The sequence below is a fragment of the Strigops habroptila genome, chromosome 3 (genome assembly GCF_004027225.2).
Source record: "Strigops habroptila isolate Jane chromosome 3, bStrHab1.2.pri, whole genome shotgun sequence".
Classification (NCBI taxonomy): Eukaryota; Metazoa; Chordata; class Aves; order Psittaciformes; family Psittacidae; genus Strigops; species Strigops habroptila.
Window position 1 is genome coordinate 60,221,420 of NC_044279.2, and position 21,587 is coordinate 60,243,006.

Sequence of the window (21,587 nt, forward strand, 5' to 3'; positions counted from 1 at the left end):
CTGATCGTAAATGCTATGATGCTGGGTACAGGAGCCTGCAAAGACCCTGAAGCAATGCCTCTAAAAGCTATAAACTATCCCATATGTCTCCGTGGGGTTTTAACTCCAAGACCAAGTCCTGGTGAACACTGCCAGCTCCATCTCTAAGAATTTAGTGCCTGTCATGAACGGAAGAGCACTGGGATACAGGCACACTTCTCCATGGAGTTGCACTATGGCTTTATTGCCGGCAGCCTTGTTTCTGACACTCTCCCTATGTTAGTGTAGATGATTGAGCTAGGGAAATAACGAAGACTTTACAATTGTTTTCGAATACCTCCTGAAATTTATAAACTATTATTTCTTAAAGGACATGATATGGGAGCAGAAAGTAAAATTTCTTGAATCAGTTACCCTATTTTTCCATGAACTATAGAAGTGCTTCAGGGTAAGGTACATTTCAAATAACAGGAATGGTCCAAGCTGTGAAGCATGTGGCCTAGAAGGAAAACTTTATTGGAAAAAAGTAAATTTTCCCATTGGAAAAAAAGTTTGAATAGTTTCTCAATTTAATGGGTTCATAATGTCGTATGTCATACTTGACTTCCTCTTGTTCTTCATTTTTTATGGTTACTCATACTGTACTTAGCTCATGCTATTACTCAGGCTGGTCTTAGCTCACTGTGCCCCTAAGACTTGCAATATAGAGAGCGCAGTTATCCCTTCCCAGGAAAGAAAACAGTTTGGTTCTCTTAGAAAGGCCGTTTCTGATTATTGACACCATTTTCCCCATTGCTCTTTGAATCTTTATTCCAAGTTGCAGTTTGGGCTTCTGGAGTGAAGGGCTAATGGGCTGCTACAGCCTGACCTCACACTTAGAGACAACACATTTGTAAATAATGGTGTCTTTGTTCTGAAGACGAGCAATGGACATCCATTTTTAGAAAACATTACTTCCAAGTCAAAACCATAATTTTTCATGATGTTTACAACACGTAGCATGCAGAGATCCTCCAGATAGTTCTGGAATGGGAAACAGTTAAATGACATTGTTACTAGCTTAGGTGCAGCACCATACTGACATGACTAGATGGTTTCTAGGATCTGGGCTAAGTTCTTGTGTGGCACTTTGTCTGTCACACAGAGGTAGTGTCTGTGCATAGGAATCTGTGGCAGATTCACTGTGTTACACAGAATCCTGGTCAGCAGCTTTGTCTCCTGCAGGGATATTATTTCAAGCTTTTATAGGCAAAGACAGTGGCTAGTAAAAGTGACACAAACTTTCCTGCCTCCTAGATTTTGGTCTAAATGACACAGTGATAAACATGTGGAGACTGCCAAAACACTTAACACCTACTAATGTTTTGGAAGATGGAAATATAGATAGGGCCTGTGTTGAACAATGTTAAGAATTCAGGGCATAAAGCATATGAGCTCTACTGAAGATGCCCAGATGCAGGTCTACTTTCAAATTCTACCTCATAGACACTGGCGCACTGGCATTTTAGCATATGAAGAAAATCTTAGAAGTTAGTCTAAATCTATAGTCTTCTAGTCCTCTACAGACCTGCTGTAGTTCCAGTGACTTACTTAGAACAGCCCCAGTCCCATTCCTGCTGATGAATAGAGTTTTATTTATGAATAATAAATTTGAAAATCGCAGTCTTTAAACAAATCTTGACATTTGCTTTACGTGCTGTAAGGTGACCTCCAATGTAGGAACTCAAATATACTTTGAGACAGACAGACAGAAAGGTAGAAATTAAAATCACTTGTTGCAAAATTGCCATGAAAATGCTCTATCCCAGCACAATTCCTCTTCCGCTGTGCTAGCTCACTTGCTGTGACCCTACAGTCAGATGTGGGCAAGAATATTCCTACCCCCTCATGTGAAAAGATCTGTAAATAGTGGGTAAAGTTATGGAAACACATAAGTCTGTGCAGGATCAAGGCCACAAAACCTGAAATATTAAGGCATAGTATTTGTACGTACAGCTACACATACAATATTCATACATAAATGCCATTCGTTACGTTTTTCCTTCTTAAGCTGCAAACTCAATACAACAAAAATCCTGGCAGTCTCACCTCTCTTCCTAGTAATTTTTTAATAGCTGCCTTCTGCAGTGATACCTCCTCTTACTACAACTTTACCATTTTTACAAAATATACTAAATATAATTTACTAGTATGTTTTGAAGTATCATAAATAATGAAACAAACAATGCTGTCAAACTAAATTTTAAAAAAGGGCACATTTTCTGATGATAAACCTTTGGTTTTTACAGTTCATAATTTTCACTTATTTTCTTAGTAATATTCAAAATCCAACCAGCTCTCTGATTGGTCTTAATTTGAAATTTTGAGAGTTTGAAGAATATATAATTCTGATCTTTGGATATGTACCCACGGGCAAGCTAAGCTATGAATGAGTATTGTCAATCAACATATTGAAACTCATCAAAAATACCTTTCGTTTGGACAAATGTAATAGCTTTATATGCCATTGTTTTCTGTGTCTATAAACACACACAGGCAGGCACAGGTACCTATGCACAGTGTCAAGCCCAAGCCCAAACAAGGTGTGACTGAAGAATCTCGAAAAATCTTTCTTTTTAAGGCAAGATTTACACTCTTGGGTGAGCTTTCTGCTCACCATCTGTGTTAGAAAGATTTGAGTGGGTCAAGTATGCAAGGCTTTTCTCCTTGACTATAAAAACAAGAATCCATTCCCCTCCCTGGATGCATACAATGACAAGCAGGATTCCCACACAACTCTCTTTGATCTGGTGGCTGAAGTATTTAGAAAATAAAATAAATGAGAAAATTATAAGACCTTACAGCACCACAGCACCAAACAGGGCTCCTGCCCCCAAAGTGAGCTAAGGCAGTTAGAACCATGCCCACACAACGACTGCGAACACAGCCAGCTATAAGTACAAGGCGGAAAAGATATGTCTCTGTGTGCCCCAGCACTTGCACGTGCTAGATGGGGTTGAGAGCTCTGCTCACAGATGATTTTAAGTCAAGTTTCTCTGACAAGAATTTTCAGCTGTTTGTAATATTGCCTAACTTTTAGTCCATTAGACTGACATTTTTCAATCTGTGTATCTGAATCAAGTGGATTTTTCATTTAAAAAAACTCTCACATACACAAACACTTGTATAATGTATAGGTATGTGCAGAGGTTTTTACTGACACACTGATAACATCCACGAGAGAATTTCTGAAAGCAGTATCTAAATTCATCTTTTCCTAATTTCTTTATGTAGATTTATCAGTGAAATTAATTAAAATATTTACAAAAATATCTAAACAATGCATTATTAAATTGAAGGGTCCAGCAGACCCATTTTAGCACTTTTTTAACAATTTACTAAAAAAAAAATCATTATCCGCAAGTTTAAGTTGCAATGAACAGATGGATGACAAACGTATGCACAGATGAATTTAGTGACAAATCCATGTATCTAATTTTTATGCTCAAAACATAATACCACAGTGTCAAACATAATCCTTGGAGAATTCTAGTGCTGGGAAGGGCACCTCCTCTCATTTTACTATGAAAATGACCCTTGAGCGGTGACAACTCTATCTAAGCTACTCTCCATGACAAAGAGCTCCCTGACCTCAGTGTGTAGCAGTGCTGCTAAAAAAATGGTAAGGAAAAATTGTGGCTTTCAAATAAGGAGACCCTAATACCTGGCTGAACAGTAAGCTCCTAGTTGCTCACCCTACGCCAGTTAACAGAAAGCTCCCTGCTGACTTCAAAAGACTGGCCTTTTGCAATTGAGGGAAGACCTTTGTAACGCTCCTGTCAAGAAAGAAGATGGCAGGACATCCCTCTCCATTGCATAGGTGGAATAAAAAACTTAATGTGATGCTAGGAAGAAATAGAAACATCATCTCTTACTGCCTCAAACCTTGCTTTTCCCCGTATCTGGCAGCAAAACAGAAAGAGTTTGGAGTCAGCTATACTGTCTGTCACCTCAACAGGATCTGTAATGAATTTGCACATTTTACTCCAACTACTGTATATCTAATCAGAAAAAGATGTCCCCATATCTCCCTGATCTAGCGCCAAATAGTAAAAGGTGATTCCTTATGTTAACAATTTCAGCAGAATGGCTTATTAAAACCAGATTTTAGGGTATTATAAAATGCTTAGAAGCCCTTTAAAATGTCAACCAGGATCCCCAGAGACTGCGTAAAATGTCAGCCCAGCTCAAGCGCCTGTTTTAAGCAGAATGAATTAGCAGCGTGCTGTCGGAGGTTGTTATCCAAAACAATCAGTTAAGAGGGAAAACATCAAGCTCTCTTTGTACTTTCTATATGAAAAGGGCCATTCAGAATGATCGTGTAGATTTCTGAAGCTGATTATTTAAAAACAGGTTTAACCAGGTCTCCTCTCAATTTAGAAACAGACCAAAACTATTACTGCCCTGTCCTCAGTCTAATCATATCATACACCTCTGACCAGTATAATCCCTTTTAACCAGTATAAGGTCATTTTACCATCAACATAACCAATTTAGCCTTCTAATCCTGTTCCCATAACTAATCTAATCATCTCATACCACCTTTTTAATCATGGGTTAATATTGTCACATCTGCCATCCACAGCCAATACATTCTGCCTCTCTGACCACTTTATCTCATTTCCACTTGCCCCCTGCTAACTTTTCATAATACTATTCTAATCAAGCTAAACTTCAAACCTATGACCAGTCTAAACTCTGCACATTTACCAGCCCCGCAGCTGGTTAATGCTGCCATTACAATTGCGCTACATCTCTTGAGTTGTTGGCAAAACCGAGACTTGCAGCCCAAGTAAACAAGTTGCCTGCTTAAGCTTTTACCCACTGGCCTGAGGGATGCTTAGCTCCCGTAACATAGTCTTCATCAGTAAAAATGCAACATCTCCAATCTGGTAACAGATTTTTTTTTTTCTTTCCTGCAGAACAGTAATTCATTGGCTTCAGAGATCCTCATTATTCACCTTCTGTATCATTCAGCATGTCACAGAGGAGTAACTTGGGACAGAATGTGGCCCTGAGAATGTGAGCAAGTAGCAAAAATTTGGAAGACTATAGCATGAAATTCAGTAGATTATGTTAATGACAAATATTGTTTGGGATGTGAAGAGTAGAGGATATGTAAATGATGTTTCTGATTTCAAGATTCTTTTCAGAATATGGAAGAATGAAGAACCTTCCACTGTCAGGAGAGGGTCAGTTTCAAGATCATCTAAGGAACCTGAAGGTGCACAAGCCTATGGGACCTGATGAGATGCATCCACGGGTTCTGAGGGAACTGGCGGATGATGTTGCTAAGCCACTGTCCATATCTGAGAAGATGTGGCAGTCAGGTCAACTTCCCGATGACTGGAAAAGGGGAAACATAACCCCCTTGTTTGAAAATAGGAAAAAGGAAGACCCAGGGAACTACAGGCCAGTCAGTCTCACCCCAGTCTCTGGCAATATCAGGGAGCTGATCCTCCTGGAAACTATGCTAAGGCACTTGGAAAATAAGGAAGTGACTGGTGACAACCAACATAGCTTCAATAAGGGCAAATTGTGCCTGACAAATCTGGTGGCATTCTCTGATGGGATTAAAGGTTGGTGGATAAGGCAAGAGCAACTGATACAATCTACCTGGACTTGTGCAAGACATTTGACACCATCCCGCACAGCATTCTTGTCTCTAAACTGGAACCGGCTGAATGGTTGTACTGAAAATTGCAGTCTATGGCTCAATATCCAAGTGGAGACCAGTGATGAGTAGCGTTCTTCAAGGGTTGGTATTGCGACTGTCACTGTTTAAGATCTTTGTCGGTGACATGGACCGTGGGATTAAGTGCACCCTCAGCATGTTTGCCAATGACAACAAGCTGTGTGGTGCAGTCAACACGCTGGAGGGAAGGGATGCCATCCAGAGGGACCTTGACAGGGTGGAGAGGTGGGCCTGTGTGAACCTCATGAGGTTCAAGAAGGCCAAGTGCAAGGTCCTGCACATGGGCTGGGGCAACCCCAAGCACAGCTACAGGTTGGGCAGAGACTGGAATGAGAGCAGTTCTGAGGAAAAAGACTTGGGGGTGTTGGTTGATGAGAAGCTCAGTGTGACCCAGCCACGTGCGCTTGCAGCCTAGAAAGCCAATAGTATGCTGGGCTGCATAAAAAGGATCGTGACCAGCAGGTCAAAGGAGGTGATTCTCCCCCTCTACTCCACTCTCGTGAGACCCCACCTGGAGTACTGCATCCAGCTCTGGGGCCCCTAAGACAAGAAGGACATGGACCTTCTTGGAAGGACTTGGAGCAAGTCCAGAGGAGGCCACGAAGATGATCAGAGGGCTGGAGTACCTCTCCTAGGAGGACAGGCTGAGAGTTGGGGTTTTTCAGCCTGGAAAAGAGAAGGCTCTGAGGAGACCTTATAGCAGCCTCCCAGTACCTAAAGGGGCCTACAAGAAATCTGGAGAGGGACTTCTTACAAGGGCATGTAGGAATAGGACAAGGAGTAATGGCTTTAAACTGAAAGAGTGTAGATTTAGATCACATATTAGGAAGAAACTCTTTACTGTGAGGGTGGTGAGACACTGGAACAAGTTGCCCAGGGAAGCTGTGGATGTCCCATCCCTGGAAGTGTGCAAGGCCAGGTTGGATGGGGCTTTGAGCAACGTGGTCTAGTGGAAGGTGTCCCTGCCCATGGCAGGCAGGTTGGAAATAGATGATCCCTTCCAACCTAAACCATTCTACAACTATGATTTTAGGATCTTTTCTCTATGACCACTGATTTGAACAGAAACTGCTGTTTCTGAACAGCACCTGAACTGAAATCAAATACTGTGGCGTGCTACCCCACAGAATCTAGTTAGAAAAAGTACGTGGGCAAATAAACAACAGCAGTCATTTTGTGCTTGTTCAACAGCCTAATGAAATGAACTGGTTTTGTCTATTCAGTTCATGTTTTTGTACCAAAACTACCACCACAATCTCAGTAATTACAAAGACACAGGAACATTTCAGGTTATGGTTAATGTATAATGCTGGGCAGCACAGTGGAAGCTTGTACCACCGTTGTCCTCGGTGCAGTCATTAAGTAGCAAAATGGATGTTTTAGAGACAGTAATTCTGTTGTGTCAGGTGCTCAGCTCTATCAAGTCAAAAGTGTTTTTAGTTTAGTTACTGAAAGAACAGTGCTCTACCATTCTTACCTAGTATCTTGCTGATATTGGAGTTGTGCATGTCAGGGAAGGCTTGAAGGATCTTCCTCCGTTCATCTTTAGCCCACACCATGAATGCATTCATTGGGCGCTTGATATGGGGCTCATTACTACCACGCCCTCTTGATTCCCGGTAAATTCTAGACTCTGAAACTCCTGCACTTCCTACAAAGAAAGAGAAAAACATTCCCAGTTTGTGTTTCGTTATGCAGCTTCCTCTGCAGTCAGTAAACTATGTATGGTGCTGCACATTCAATGAGTCAGTGTTCACAACAGGTTAATGGCGTTTCTTCTTTCTGCTTGAAGCAGTAGGAAATACCATATATTGTATAGTCTAGTTTTCAGCTGTTCTACTGATTCAGTAACACATAGTATAGACTTGATGAAGAGTTTCAATTGTTTTTTTCAACACAAAGCATTAAACGGCATTTCTAAAACATCTTTCACTACTCAATAATGTAAACCCAACACTTATCAATGTAGATTTTCCTTTTATCTTCTTCCTTTCTTGCTTACAGAATGCTGGCCATATTATGTTACCTATCTTCTACCTTCTTTGTGATGGGAAGGGGGTGATATATGGCAAGACCAGGCATTTCTTCTTAAGTAGTTCTCTAACTAGCAAATGAACATTTACACATCTGCCTGTTCTTGTGCTCTCTGTAACAAGTGATAGCAGAGAACGAAACAAATATTATGCTTGCTTCTTCAAACTAAGAAAGTTCCTACAGGTGCAGAGCGTGCAACACTTATGGATAATCAGGACTAGAATTCATGGACTTACTGGTGAACTCACTTATCCCACATCTATTTTCCTCCTCTATTCCCTTTCATCATCAGAAATACACTCTTGGTCCAGTCTTGAGAACTGCAGTGTACAGAAGAGAAGGCTAAAAATCACCTCCAGACTTTAAACGCAACACAATGAATCATTTTTTCCTGCCTTGTATCATAGCCACTTATTGCTAAATGCTCATACTCCTCACAGGCCTCCAAAGCACTTGGATTCTCCTCCAGATCCCACTGACATGTACATACAAACCTAGAAATAAGGATAAGCCATTTGTACTGACCGTCAGAATCTCCGCTCATGTTGAAATCCATCATTGCATGGCTAAACTTCCCGTCTTCACTCTGTTTTACTGCCAGTTGCTGAGTCAGGGTCTCCAGTGTTGTTTTGTCCTATATGGGCAGGATGATGGGATTTGGATCAGGAAAATAATTAAACATTGCAACTGAAAGTTCGTAGGTAATTCAGAAGGTTGATAGGGAAGCTGGATAACAATGCAGTCACAACAGTTTACTAAGCCAGGTATTTAAGAATACATAAACTATTTTTTTGGGAAGGGACATGGTTGCATACTCTACCAAGTCCTTTTTAAAACATGCTTATTAGCTAGTGATGAGCAAACTTCACAGTTGGTTTAGTTAAAAAGATAAAAATGGCTGCACATACGAAGAATACTTCAACTCTCTATGTCCCTGGGACTGCAAAACTGGACTAGAAGTTTAGATGATACATGCTCTTTCGCAATGTATTTATTGGTTTACTCAACTTCCAGCCTGCAATCAAATTGCAGAGACATGGATGAATGTCCTTTTGCTTTTTAAAAAGGCAGTATTTTAGAAAGCAGCCCATAGGGAAACCCCCCTCCACGCCTGTACTTCAAACTTATTCAAGCCTTGGGAAAGGGTGAGCCTAAATTAAGCATGATACTTGGGCAGCAGTTTGTGTTCCTGTCCAGACTGTTTTGCCCTACCCGACTAACACCCCATCCGTCATTCATCTAGACAGACCTATCTGTGAACTCTGGATTGCAACAGGCTAGTGCGTGCTGCCAATTAATCTGTCAGGCTGCAGCGGTGTCTAAAGACATTGCCAGAACAACATGCCAGGGCTATTAATTCCAATGTTCTCTTCAAAACACCTCACTTCCCCCTGAATTGTTTGACTTTACAAATACAAAGGTGTTCCATTTTCCAACTGTTTTTGTTTTCCCAATGTCTTTTACTCATAAACATTCTATCTTCCTAACAATCATATGTTTAAAAATAAATCTTTCAGGAAAGCAATACTAACATTTCAAACTGTTAGGCACTGTGCCTTTTGCAAAGCTAAGAAAATGACATGATACAGCATGATAATAAAGTGGCTCCAGTTGAAAAAATTCTTTTGAGCTTCTTCCTGAAAGAAAGATTGCTGTTTTGTTGCTCTATTCCACTCCTGATGACTGTAAAAGATCAATAAACTAAAAAAAACTTTCAGATTTCACATGGCAACTGGAGACTTTACAACTATTCTATGTAGCCTAATAATGTCACTGGGTTGTATTATAGAAGAAAACAGAAAAGAGAACAATGCGACTACAGAAACGCTTCTGCAATGTGATGTGCCCGCATCTGCAATTCAAAGAACAGTTCAAATTCATGTAAACCATTTCACAAAGATTTTCTTGAGCGTTAGGAACAAGGCTAATCTGCTCAACTTCGTATGCTCGCACAGTTTAGGGAACATGAGGTTAACTTTCCTACTCCTCACATTCATTTCCATTGTGGATTCCTTTTGCGCTCCTGGTGCTCTGCCTGTAACCAGACACATTACCACCAAACGCATGCAGGATGAGTTATCCTGCTGGTTTTTGCAGGAAAAGCCCATGCAGCAGGATCAGCCTATCACAAGCAAAAGGATTTCTGTAACGCTACCAGGCACAGCAGATCCAAAAAGCTTGGAGAAGCTTTGAATAAGCACCTGAACTAGTCAGGCATTTAGCTTTACCAAAGTCTTTGATCTACCAGTTTTAACTCAGCTTTCATTTCCAAAGCAGCCTGTCAGCAGATAGAAAGTCAGGAATAAGTTCCTCTTGTATTTCTTCAAAACGGATCTCAGATATATAATGGAAATCAACAGGTTTTCCTCAGAAAAAGATCTATTTACTGTCAACTTCATAATGATAGAGTTCAAAAATTTTTATGTCAGAAATCAGTTAAAAATGCTGCCACCAACCTAAGATATAAAAGAACATCTCCTCTTGTTTTGTATATTATGGGGGAGGGGAGTTACTCTGTTGCTGACTTTTCTTGAATCATGTATAAACCTCTTAGAGAAACAGAGCTGAGCACAAAGGGCACAGGCTTAACAGCTTTTTCTTTATGCTGTAAACGCAGCTCTTGAAGTCGGAGGCAGTTACATTCAGAACCACACTCTGCCGACATGACCTGATTGAGTCTTAAGGTCAGCGAATACTCTAGCATGCTGTCTGCAAGGTACACACTGGGTATGGCTCGTTTATCAGAGTTTGACTTAGCAAGCCTACAGATGCTCTGCCACCATCCATCTTGGGCAAAGTTTTGCACTTTGAGGTAAAGCCACATTAGATGAAGGGAGAGGCTGTGGGGGAATGCCAGATGAGTGCAGAGCTCCTGGGCTGCCCTGCCACTTGGAGGCGGCTCTCCAGACAGCTGAAACATGGGTGAGTGGGGACACCACCCTTTCAACATAGTGACAATTTACTCCCTGCTACTTAAACGTAGAGAATGATAATGTAATTCAACCAGCAATGAGAAGGGGGCAGTTAAAAAGAACTTTTGAATGATGCTGCTTTTGAAACAGGATTTCAAAACTGTCAGCTGTACTTTTCTGTGTTAATGTTTAAGTTCAAAAAAGTACTCAGGCAAGAGCAAGTCTAAGGCCTGCTCATTCCTAAGCCTCTGCAACAGCATCAGGAGAGCAGAAAGAGATCCTGTGAGGACACGAAAGCCTGACTATATGTAAGTAGCGTTCCTATGTCCCATCCTATGCTCTTCCTATTAAACACATGACAGCAATCCTGACCTACAGAAATGCTTTTACAATTACAAAATACTCAATAGGGGCTCAGTAATATTCCCATCTTGTTTTTCTTGAAAGCATTCATTTGATGACTTGCTGCTTTTGGTTTGATGGAAGCATCTCTTTACTTTTCCTACAGTCTTTCAGTTTACAGACCAAATATGTATGGAAGCTCCAAAGAAACAAAGGAAAAAAATCTTTTATTCCCTGACCCCAAATAAACTGTCAACCTGCTGACACTGCTAGCCCAGCCTCCTCTTACAGAACCTATTTAAGGGCTTCAGACAAGAGGTCCACAATGGTTTCAAGTTTCTACAAAAACAGGACCTATCATCATAATCATTATCATCATAATCTCAATTCAACAGCAAATTACTCATTCGCAAAATTGCCACCACTCTGCTGTGCTGGATTACGTGTGTTAAGAGTAGCAAGCTGTGGTACCATTCAGTCATAACAGGTGGAACACATGCTTGTTGGGTTCAGCAGCACGATCTAATAAGGCAGTTGTGACACAGCACTAGAATTCAGGAGGCAGCAGCACATTCCTGCACACTATGTTGGACTATGCCTTAAACTTATTTTATCATTTTATCAAGCTCTACATCCAACTGTCTTGCTGGGCAGAGAAAGAAATGAAGAAAGTTCAGCTGATGAAATCGTACGTGCTTTCAGGTTTTTAAAGCAACAAGAAAATAACCAGAGTGATAAACCCTTAATTTCGAATTTGCCCTATACCCCAAAGTTATAAAATGCTATTCATCCTATGAGCAAGGCACGAGTGGCAACAACTGCAGCCTAGGACCAATACTGACAGGAAGAACAGGCAAGACTCATAAACATCTTTTCCCTCTGTGAAGAATTTCAGCAGAAGATTGAAAAAGTATCTTAATGGTAATTTCTACTGGACTCTAGGAGAGACTCTCCTTGGAGCAGTGAGAGCTCCATTGTCTGGATCATTTACAATTGTAATGGGCAAACCAGAGAAGATAATACTGTAGAGAGCAATCAATCCTACAATAGCCCAGTTGTTCGAAGTATAAACAGAGGCTTCATCAATAGCCACAATGTGATGAGAAGTTTCTAAAACTTTATTAATCAAAGAAAGTAATCTGCTGGAGAAGATTAATTTGTACCACAGCTCTTAGCAATGTTCTAATTATATTGAAAAGAACAATGAAAAACCCATACACACATGGAATGTGTCATGCAGAAAAAATATATATAAAAAAATGACTAAGCACTGCAAGTCAAACTCAGTTTTGTGGTCAGCTGCAAAAGTTACTTGGCTTTCTGTCACGGATAGCTGTCATAGTTTAACAAAACACTGATCTAAAAATGACAAGAACTTGGTTGCAGTCTCTTTCATAGAAGAAACATAAAACAAGAAGAGTCAAAACATATGTAGAACAGCCTGCTAATGTTTGCCAGAACTCCTCCCACTACTATATAAACATGAAACAAAATCTTGGAAGGTTTCAGAAATAAAGACATTCTGACATATTTCCCCACTCCCCTCTGACCTCACTTCCTGTCTTGTGTTGGATCATGGTACCAACACACAGGGTGTACCTGAGACCATGCACATGCCTCCACTTCTGAAGGACTCCACAGTTCTTCCAGAATACTGTGAATGCTGGGCATATGGCAACAGATCCCTCCTCCCCCTCTTTGAGACATCCTTTTGGCTGGGGTATTTGGCAAACACTGACAATGCTCTGAACTCCGTTAGAATTGTATTTTGGCAAGAGCTGTTTTTCCAATTGCATAATTCAAGGTTAGCAGTTTTACTGAAGCAGTCCACTCTTCACTTTTCTACTCCCCTATCCCTACCCCCATTTCCCCCAATATGAGTATTTTTCCTCTCAGTTTGATGCCTGCAGAGATATAGTCAGTATAGAACACCAGAGGAGGAGCGTTCAGGCACATCTCTTTGCATTCCTGCTTTTCTTATTCCAAGCGAATTGAAAGGCCAGGTGAAAATAATGTTTTTGTGGAGGAGCTGGAGAGCACCAAACATGGTTACCTATGGACTGCAAGGAGAAACTCACTCATCAGTTCTGGCACCTAAGAGTTATAAAAACACTGATAGACAGAGTGCCTGCTACTTTTGCTCCCTTCAGTGTCGGTACGTAAAAAGAAACAGATGGTTGCCTGTTATTGTCCTTTTTAATGTCCCATTTCCCCCCTCCCCCTCCAAATGCAGTTTGTCCAGCTATTTATTATCTGGCTCTGCAGGAAAAATTTCCACATCTAAACTCTAAGAGTGGCATTTTCAAATACAGTGAGTTTTGATAAGCTAGTTTTTATCTTAGATTGTTGAGCAGGGCATCTAATGTGGTTTTTGGTGCTGAGGCAGAAGTCTTCTCTCAGCAATCCCTAGTAAATATCAATGTGCCATTCTGGCACATACCTTGGTCAATATGCACCAAATCTTAAAGCACTAGGCAGATTAGCTGCTAGATTATGATCCCGCAATGAAAGTTCACTTCTGTTTATTACAGAAAACCATCTTTAATCATCAGACACACTGGTGGTGCCAGGTGTCATCCATTTAACATTGTATTTTCCTTAGCTCTCCAAAAAGTGAAGTCTTATCCTACTTCTGACATGAGTGAAAACTTTGTAAAAGTAATCTTTCTATGCAGTTCTTCTGCCTCTTGCAATAATAAACATCAGAAAGCTTGTGTTATAAAATCTTAATCCGCAGTCTTTCAAAATGTGGAAAACATGAGGCAGGTAGGCATTATCGATGACAGAGAGCTGGAATAACTTAGAGGAACCACTGGCAGTTGTGAGAGGTGTGCCCAGAGGTTTGCGCATGACGAATTACTTGCAGTCCAGGCTGTACTCCTGCATATTAATGCCATGGTTCTTCAAAACAGGTACTGTGCACACTGTCTATGTCCCAGTCCAAACCATGTTACGGTCCAGATTCTGTTACAACTATAACTGCTCTAAGAGAATTACCAGCTCTCTTCAGAGGGATCTTCTATTTAGACTTAGGTTTTTCTGTGTAACAGATCACATTGCCCAAGTGTTTTCCACTCATCGGTGAATTTAAACTACAAAATTTCACAAAGAAAGGCAGCATTATTAACTGTTTACCAGAGTCACATATGTGACATGTCACATGTGACTTGCCAAAGGTTCCTTAGTAAGCCTGGTAGTTTTACGAACTGAAACTAGCACTCCTGAATCTTATCTAAAAATTATAACCTCAAGCTTATAATTTCTTTGAGATTGTGGAATTGTGGCTCTTGCTGATGGCACATGTTACAAGAAAAAACAAAACAAAATAAAAAGAGCAGTTAGAGATCTGCCATTACAATGGACCTTGATTAAGTAATGCTTGCAGGGCTCTCAAACTCATAAAAAGCCCATGCATAAATTGATAAAATAGAGTGAGACTTTCAAATGTTGACTCAGTAATTGTTAAACCCCTTCTGGCTGCACAATTTTATAGTCTTCTACTGTAGTAATGAAAAGGGAAGAAACAACAAAGAAGGGTTTTAGCCTTCCAATTATATAAACTCTGTGGACCACCAAAGAAGATGAAAGATTATTCATAATGTCACAGCAATTTATCATTTGGGAGATTTTTTTTGTTGTTGTTGCATCAAAGTTGAGTATTAAGAAACAATGCATTCACCACCCCCTCAGCTCTTTCTGTCTTGCTTATCTGAGATCTCTCTTTTCCATGGAATAATCCACCCACAGAACCTAAAAGCAACCTTAGAAGCAAAAAAATAAAAGAACATTCTTTATTTGTGGTTCTTCCTGATTTTATGGTGCTTTTTTTGGAATTATTACATTCAGTCTTAGTTGGGGCTACACATTTGGTAAAGGAAGCGTATCTTTTGGATTACAGTATATACTGAAACCCAGATTGGTTTAATACTGCCTAGAAATCATTGCATTTGATTTGTAATCTATATGAAGTGCTAAATGGAGTCAGTAGAGAGGTGCCCTGTGAGGTGTTATAGGATAAAAATCAGATGGATCAAGTAAGATCAGACATTTAACTAGTTTCCTCTTTACAACAGGCATCCAGTCACAGGAGGAATTTGCTGAAATTTGTATAGTCATTTTCTTTACTGTACATTATGGACATAGGTCTTTGGTTTCTAAGGGTTCTCAAGTCAGTACTTTTCAAAGCACTGAAGGCAAGACAGAGTCCACTGAAATAAATAGAGGAAAATCCTCGATAACTTGGCAGGGCTTAGGTCCCTAGGTTGTTGGTGTTTTTTTAAATTGTTATTCAAGTAACAATAACTCCCTCAGTAAAATATATTATTTTATTTGGAAACAAACTGATGGAAAGTAGCAATTCTGGCAGAAATAAGGACACTTGAGGTCCTCTCTTCTTTTGTTATGAGCTCTGAGAAATACTGCAAGTCAGGATTTTGAAAATAAAACGTAGGTAGGACTGGCCCAGTCCATTACTTTAAAGAAATAAAAAGGAAAGAAAAAGCAAAGCAGAATGATGAGACACTGCTTCCTTTCTAAAAAAGTTTTTACAGTGTGGGCATAAGTACTGACCTCAACCAGAGCCAGCTGTAATCCCCTGATTGCAATAAGTTAAGAGTTACATGACCCAGTTTCTCATCTAGACTGCTTTCTGGGCTGACATGGCCTGTATTTTTGCATGAATTGTTCAGTCGCTGCACCTTAGTTTTCCCAACAAAGCAGGAGGGAGATTGTGACATTTTCCTATCATTGTGAAGTTTCGAGATCTCTGGTTGAAAACTGCCACGTAAATTTTAATGAAGAATTTCACAGTGAGAAAGAGCTGTTACAGCTCATCGGTGAGGAAAGGAAGGGCTAATTGTGGAAGAGAGGTGGCACACCAAAAACGAAACAAGATGAAAATCACAACCCATGCAAGATACCCTGGGAAAAAGGGTCTACACACATACGTAAAGAAAAGCAAGAAGAGAGTCTCTGCTTTCCTGTTTATTAAACAATGAGTGAGTCAACTGCACAGCAGCCGTACAGCCATACAGACTATCCTTTTCCATTTTTCCCTAGAAGGTATTCAAATTATGAAGGCTGTTGCACCTTTGCTAACATTTCTTCCAGCCCTAATGAAGAAGTTGACGTACTATCTGGGCTATCTCCTAAGAAAGAAACCACTGCATTTTTCCAGTCATGAAGTAAGGCTTAGCTTGCCTACTCCCCAGTGTCAGCATCAACACAAATAAAGGTAAAGTTCAGCACCCCCAGAACACACTAGAGGCTGTTTGTCACTCAGAAATCAACATCTGCATACCAGTATGGGAAGAAAAGGATAGCCTGACCCCCCAGGAGACTAAATGGACACAATTCACAGAAGAATCGGGCTCAGCCTCTATAACCAAAGACAGGTATTGCACTGATGCTGGTGTCCATGAATGTGCTGCAAGCCCTAGCTATTGGAGGCTTGTGATTATGTAAAATAATAAAAAAATCTCAGGAAGTAATTAGCTGTTATGGCTGTAGGGCACAGCTTAGAACTTAAACCCAAAGACTCAAAAAGACATAACAAGAACTCCAAATCAACTTTCAGGAGGAAGTTGATCCATCTTTATTGGGCTTAATAAAATTTCCACTAAGGTATAAACAGCTGCAGTCCTCTGTGATCCGCACTGGCCTGTGAATGTTTCCAATCTCTGTCCGTTGGAGTGAACGAAGACTTAAATTCCCGTTCAGACTTCAGCAGTTGCAGGGATTCAGGGTTCTTCCCTGCCTGTTGTTCACCCTGACTTCAACAGGAGTTTCATGCACACATCTGTGGGCAGAATTTGTTCCTCCCTCTGTATGTTTCACTTCTATTAACTAACCCTGACCATGCATCCCTGCCATAATGATGCACTAAAGACATACACAAATATACACACTTAATTTTTCTTTGAAAAATGTATCTGAGCATTTAATAGATGATGGTCAGTCAGAGGGAGGGAAAGAGGGCATTTTAAAATAGTGAGCTAAAATCCTTGGGGGAATAAAAAAATATCCTCATTGCAGAATCTCTCCCTCCCATGCGTAGGCACTTGTTAACTGAGAGTAGTGGCATAGTGACAAAAGTAGCAAAACCAAAGGCAGGCTTTACTAAAAGAAAAGGGGGGAGGGGAAGTCTTCCACTGGCCATCTGTGAAAACAAGGCATGTGGCCATTAAATGCAGAGGCTGTAAATATAAATATACAGAAGCTCCACAAAGCAAATGGTAAAAAAAAAAAAAAAAAGGCGGGGGGTGGGGGGGAGGAGGATAGATGAGAAAGGAATTAACTTTCAGCTGAAGCAAATCAAAATGTTTAATGCTTTGTTACTAGTGCTGGGCAAAACCAATTCTGATCTTTGCAGTGTGCAAACTTGACATGTGCAGTTAATTAAATTTGAGAAAAGTTTCAGGAGATATGACAATGGATAGAGAAGCCCTGTTGAACAGAGGACTTCCTGGATATGAATGATCCTGTTGAGCATGCTCATTGGACCTACTGAAAGGCTGGCATACAGGGTGATGGATGGGTGATGACGTAATATCTGCTCACCTTCTCGTCATGCTTTTTTGAAAACTATCTGTGGTGATAGCATTAACAAAGAGGACTGCAACCCTCATGCAAGAACTTCTGCTGGCAAAGAACCTCAGAGAGACAAAATTAGGAAGAGGGTAGGAAAAGGGTAATAAGAAGTGGTTATACAGTTGTTAGGATGTTAACTTTTGTGTTGTGGGACTGTTACAGGCCATTGTCTGCAAGATACTCCCTGGTCCTCAACACTGTATGGTAATTATTCCAAACTGATCTCTGCTCACGCTGTGCAGACAGAACAAAAAACATTATGCTGATCAACTTCTCTAGTACTTTACAGGCCAGTGAGGAATAGAGGGGGCTACAAATTACAGGACACATCTATTAGTGGTCTGCTGAACTTGCAGGGGTAAGTGTGTGTGTATGCAATGACTGTGGATAAGGTAGCCTCTGCTAGTCACTGAGAATGCTGAAGTATTTTTCCAGTAAAATACTATGGAGATTATGAAAATGGGCAGGTTTCAACTCTTACAAAGTGATCTGGTTTATGATGTTAGACTTATTTCCAGTGGCTTTCTCCCATTTGGGAAGCTTGGCTTGCCCCAGGTCCTGTTCTTCCCAGTTTCAATCATTACAACTTAGTGACCCTAGTCTGACCCAGGAACTATCAGTGTCTGCAGCAAGCACAGGATCAGAATCTGGTCACCACCCCTTCTCTTCTCTTCCCTGCCCTTCTCTCCATTTTTTTCTTCATTTTCTGGTTCAAATCTAACCATTAGGGGAAGAAAAAGAATGTTATTGAAGTAAAATTTTCTACTGCAAGATAAATTTAAATCCCATGTGTTAAACCAGCTACTCCTTATGCCTTTAGTAAAGTGAGCTCCAGTGTTTTATTTCTCAAAGGCAGCAGGATCTGCGGGCTTCAGATTTTTCATATCCCCCTCCTCCCTGAGGGGAGAGCAGGGACAGAATTCATTTCAGCTCAGCAGATCACAGCAGTTTCTTAAGGGTTAACTCTTCTATCCCCATCCATCAGGCAGCCAGCGAGGCATCAGGAATGAATGATGGATGTAAAATTATTACAGGGCTGCCACCCGATATACTTACTGCCATTTGTAACTAACGCTGGAACTGACACACTTTTTTCATTATTAAACATTCACATTAAGTCAACATTGGTCACTGTCATTCCATGTTTGGCACTCTCTTAAGGGGAAGAGGGGGAGGTGGGGAGGATGCTGGGAGGAGGGGTGGATGGGAATGGGAGGAAAGACATCCTGAACCCGGTGTTCCATAAGCATGAGTAATAAATAGGCTCCTGCTTACAAGGCTGGAATAAATATTGTTACAAATAGCTCTTTAGTTACAGCCCAGCAGACAAGTACATGTCAGAGCCTTTTAAAAGGACACACTCCAAGCATAACAGGGAGAACTTGTATCACAGGTTAAGAAACACTCAGCGCAGGAGGTACACGTATTCAGATGTGCTCATCTCAAGCGTGCTACAAGGGAGACTGCGTCCGTACACATCTGAAATGCTTGTGTGGCTGTGCGTACTTACGCAAGTGTCCCAGACACTGGCATCTTTAGCAGCAGGTGACAGCATTTGGAAACCAGTACCTGCAATTGCACCAGTGTGCACAGACACATGCTCAAGTACCTGCTTGTATTCCTCCTTTTTTACAGCCACCAGAGTACATGCACAAATGCTCGAGAGTCTGCCTATAGTCAGAAAATTACTGGCTAGCTCAGTGCATGTTTGTGCTGTGTATCTCTGAAAGAGTGCTCTGTAGGCTTGTATGCATGCACACACATGCTGGCTCTTTGTGTTTGTGTACATCTCCTTTGCAGAGGAACAGGCAGTTTTGGGGCAGAACAAATAGACCAGAGTCCACTTGCTGACGTTGCCCGTTGTGGTGTTTGCACTAGGTGACAATCTGCACTCTAAGCTACATATATAAAAGGGAACATTGTTTATGTATAGTACATATCAAGCTATAATTAACTGTAGATGACAATTACAAATAAAACTATGCTCCCGGGTTTCCAAGAAACCAGAAAAACATATACACACACTTTTCATTTATACATGGAAATGTTTCCAAGAAAAGTAAAGTAAAAATATGTTTTATTGCATTTGCAATTAAAATAGGTTTTAGTAAAATCCATGTTCATCATGATGCTCATAGTTTTTACTGTAATCCTCTGAAAATCAAATCAGTCAAGATGGTCCAAGTTGGATGCCCATAAAGTGACTCACGCAAATCATCCTAGCCATTTTCTAAAAATCTCTTTCCATTTATGACTCGTTTTATACAGTTTCTCTCCAATTCCACAAAATTCCTGTCTGGCTACTGCCTTACAGCTGGCAGGTCTGGCTGTCCTCAGGGATCAACCCATCTGGGAACACAAGCCAGATAACAGGTCATGCACATGGGTGGAGAAAAGCCCCAAGAGCTTTAATAGAGACTCACAAAGGTGATTTCCAGCCCTGAGCCTGTCCAGCTACCTCTGGCAGATAAATCCCTACCAAGTGTCTAACACACATGTTAAGAACTGCACAGACACTACCTTTACTGGTAGACTGCAGTAGAAATTAATGCAGAAAAAAACTCAGCAGGTCTCAGAGAGTCGTAGGTCTCCATAACTATGCTAGCCACTGCAGTAAAGAAGGGAAGAAAATTTGGGATAGCCCCAGTTGAGTGTTTGTTGCCTATACAGACTGAGATCACTCTACAGGAAGAAGTCTTTCTTCTGTACATAATTATGGTCATACTGTACATTTCTTAGTACGAATATGCCCATGGACACACAGCTACATTAGGTTAACCCTTGTTTAATTCCATTCTCCACCTCAAAATCTCCCTATCAGGAAGCAACCAGTAAGCAAAGGAAATGTCCCAAATTTCAGGGGGCTGCCTCTAAGTCCACCAGTGGGACCCTGAGCTTCTGAAGGGAAACCCTCAGTGATAACGCTGCAGTAGTCTGTTTCTCAAAACTCACCTTCCCAACTATTCTTTTTCTTTCCAGTGAAAATAGGGAAAAACAGAATAAAATTTAACTCAAAATGGCAACACTTGTCCTCCTATCAAATCTTGTTCTTAATAAGAGAGAAAACTTTAAGTCCTAGATCGAACAGACACAAATGCTAGGTAAGACAGATACGAATGTTGCCTGGATTGGAACTTCACAGCTGGCTAGTTGGTGGATGGCCTAGAGGATATATGGGAAAGGAGAACAAGTATGTGAACTTTACAGCCTACGTCTTGCCCTCTATTGGGTCAAATGCAAGAGACAGCTCAGGAGACCCTATAAATTAAAATGTGCAAGTTCTTAACTAGTGCTTAGTGGCTTAAGTGGTCACCCTAGCAAGCCAAATGCCATTATAGTCTAGGAGAGCTCAGATTTGATTCTGCCCTTTCCTGTCTCCAATTTAAAAATAAAATAAAATAATGAATAAATAAATGAAAATTGGTGTGCTCTGATAAAGTTTTGGCATTTATTGTATCAAAAGCCCCAAACCCTACAGTTGCTTTAGAAAAATTTTCCATTGAGTAAACAATTTTTTCTTCCTGCTACCTTGCAAAAGAACTCCTCTCTGCCCTCCATGAGCCCACCAGGCGGCATGAATTAGAGAGGAAAATAAACTTCAACTAGGGTTGAGGGTGAGAAGTGAAAACAGAAGGGGTAAGGAGAATCCCAACAACAGGAAAGTAACAGAATAAAGTGAATGCAGATGGTTCCACTCCTGTTACTTAATCAAAAGGCTGTGCAGAGTCACTAGAGCCAGCATAAAGTCATGTGTTAGAACAACAGCTGATCTGTATTAAAGAAGATTAACTCGCAATGCCATGGTGGAGGGCCTGGGATTATTTTATGTGCTTCCATTGCTGAACAAGCCGTCAGCACAATTACTGCCCTCCGATGTGAATGACTGATCTGTAACCACAGCTAAACAGCATGCTGCTTAGGGGCCTGGGTGCTTCATGAAGATGAATTTCCATACCATCAAAGTGCTTTTAATGGGCTTCCTGATCCAACCACAAGGC

General features: G+C 40.8%; 1 protein-coding gene across 17 annotated transcripts in view; it reads right to left on the reverse strand.

Annotated features, from left to right (window-relative positions):
- The window catches only part of SOX5 (SRY-box transcription factor 5), a 644,656-nt gene that overhangs the window by 9,960 nt on the left and 613,109 nt on the right, over positions 1 to 21,587 (reverse strand). For all 17 annotated transcript variants that reach the window (XM_030478980.1, XM_030478979.1, XM_030478981.1 and 14 more), the window contains 2 exons: positions 8,273 to 8,381; positions 7,191 to 7,364 (listed from right to left, as the gene is read on the reverse strand). In XM_030478980.1, coding sequence (XP_030334840.1) covers positions 7,191 to 7,364; positions 8,273 to 8,381 — 283 coding nt within the window. The remainder of the gene's footprint in view (positions 1 to 7,190; positions 7,365 to 8,272; positions 8,382 to 21,587) is intronic.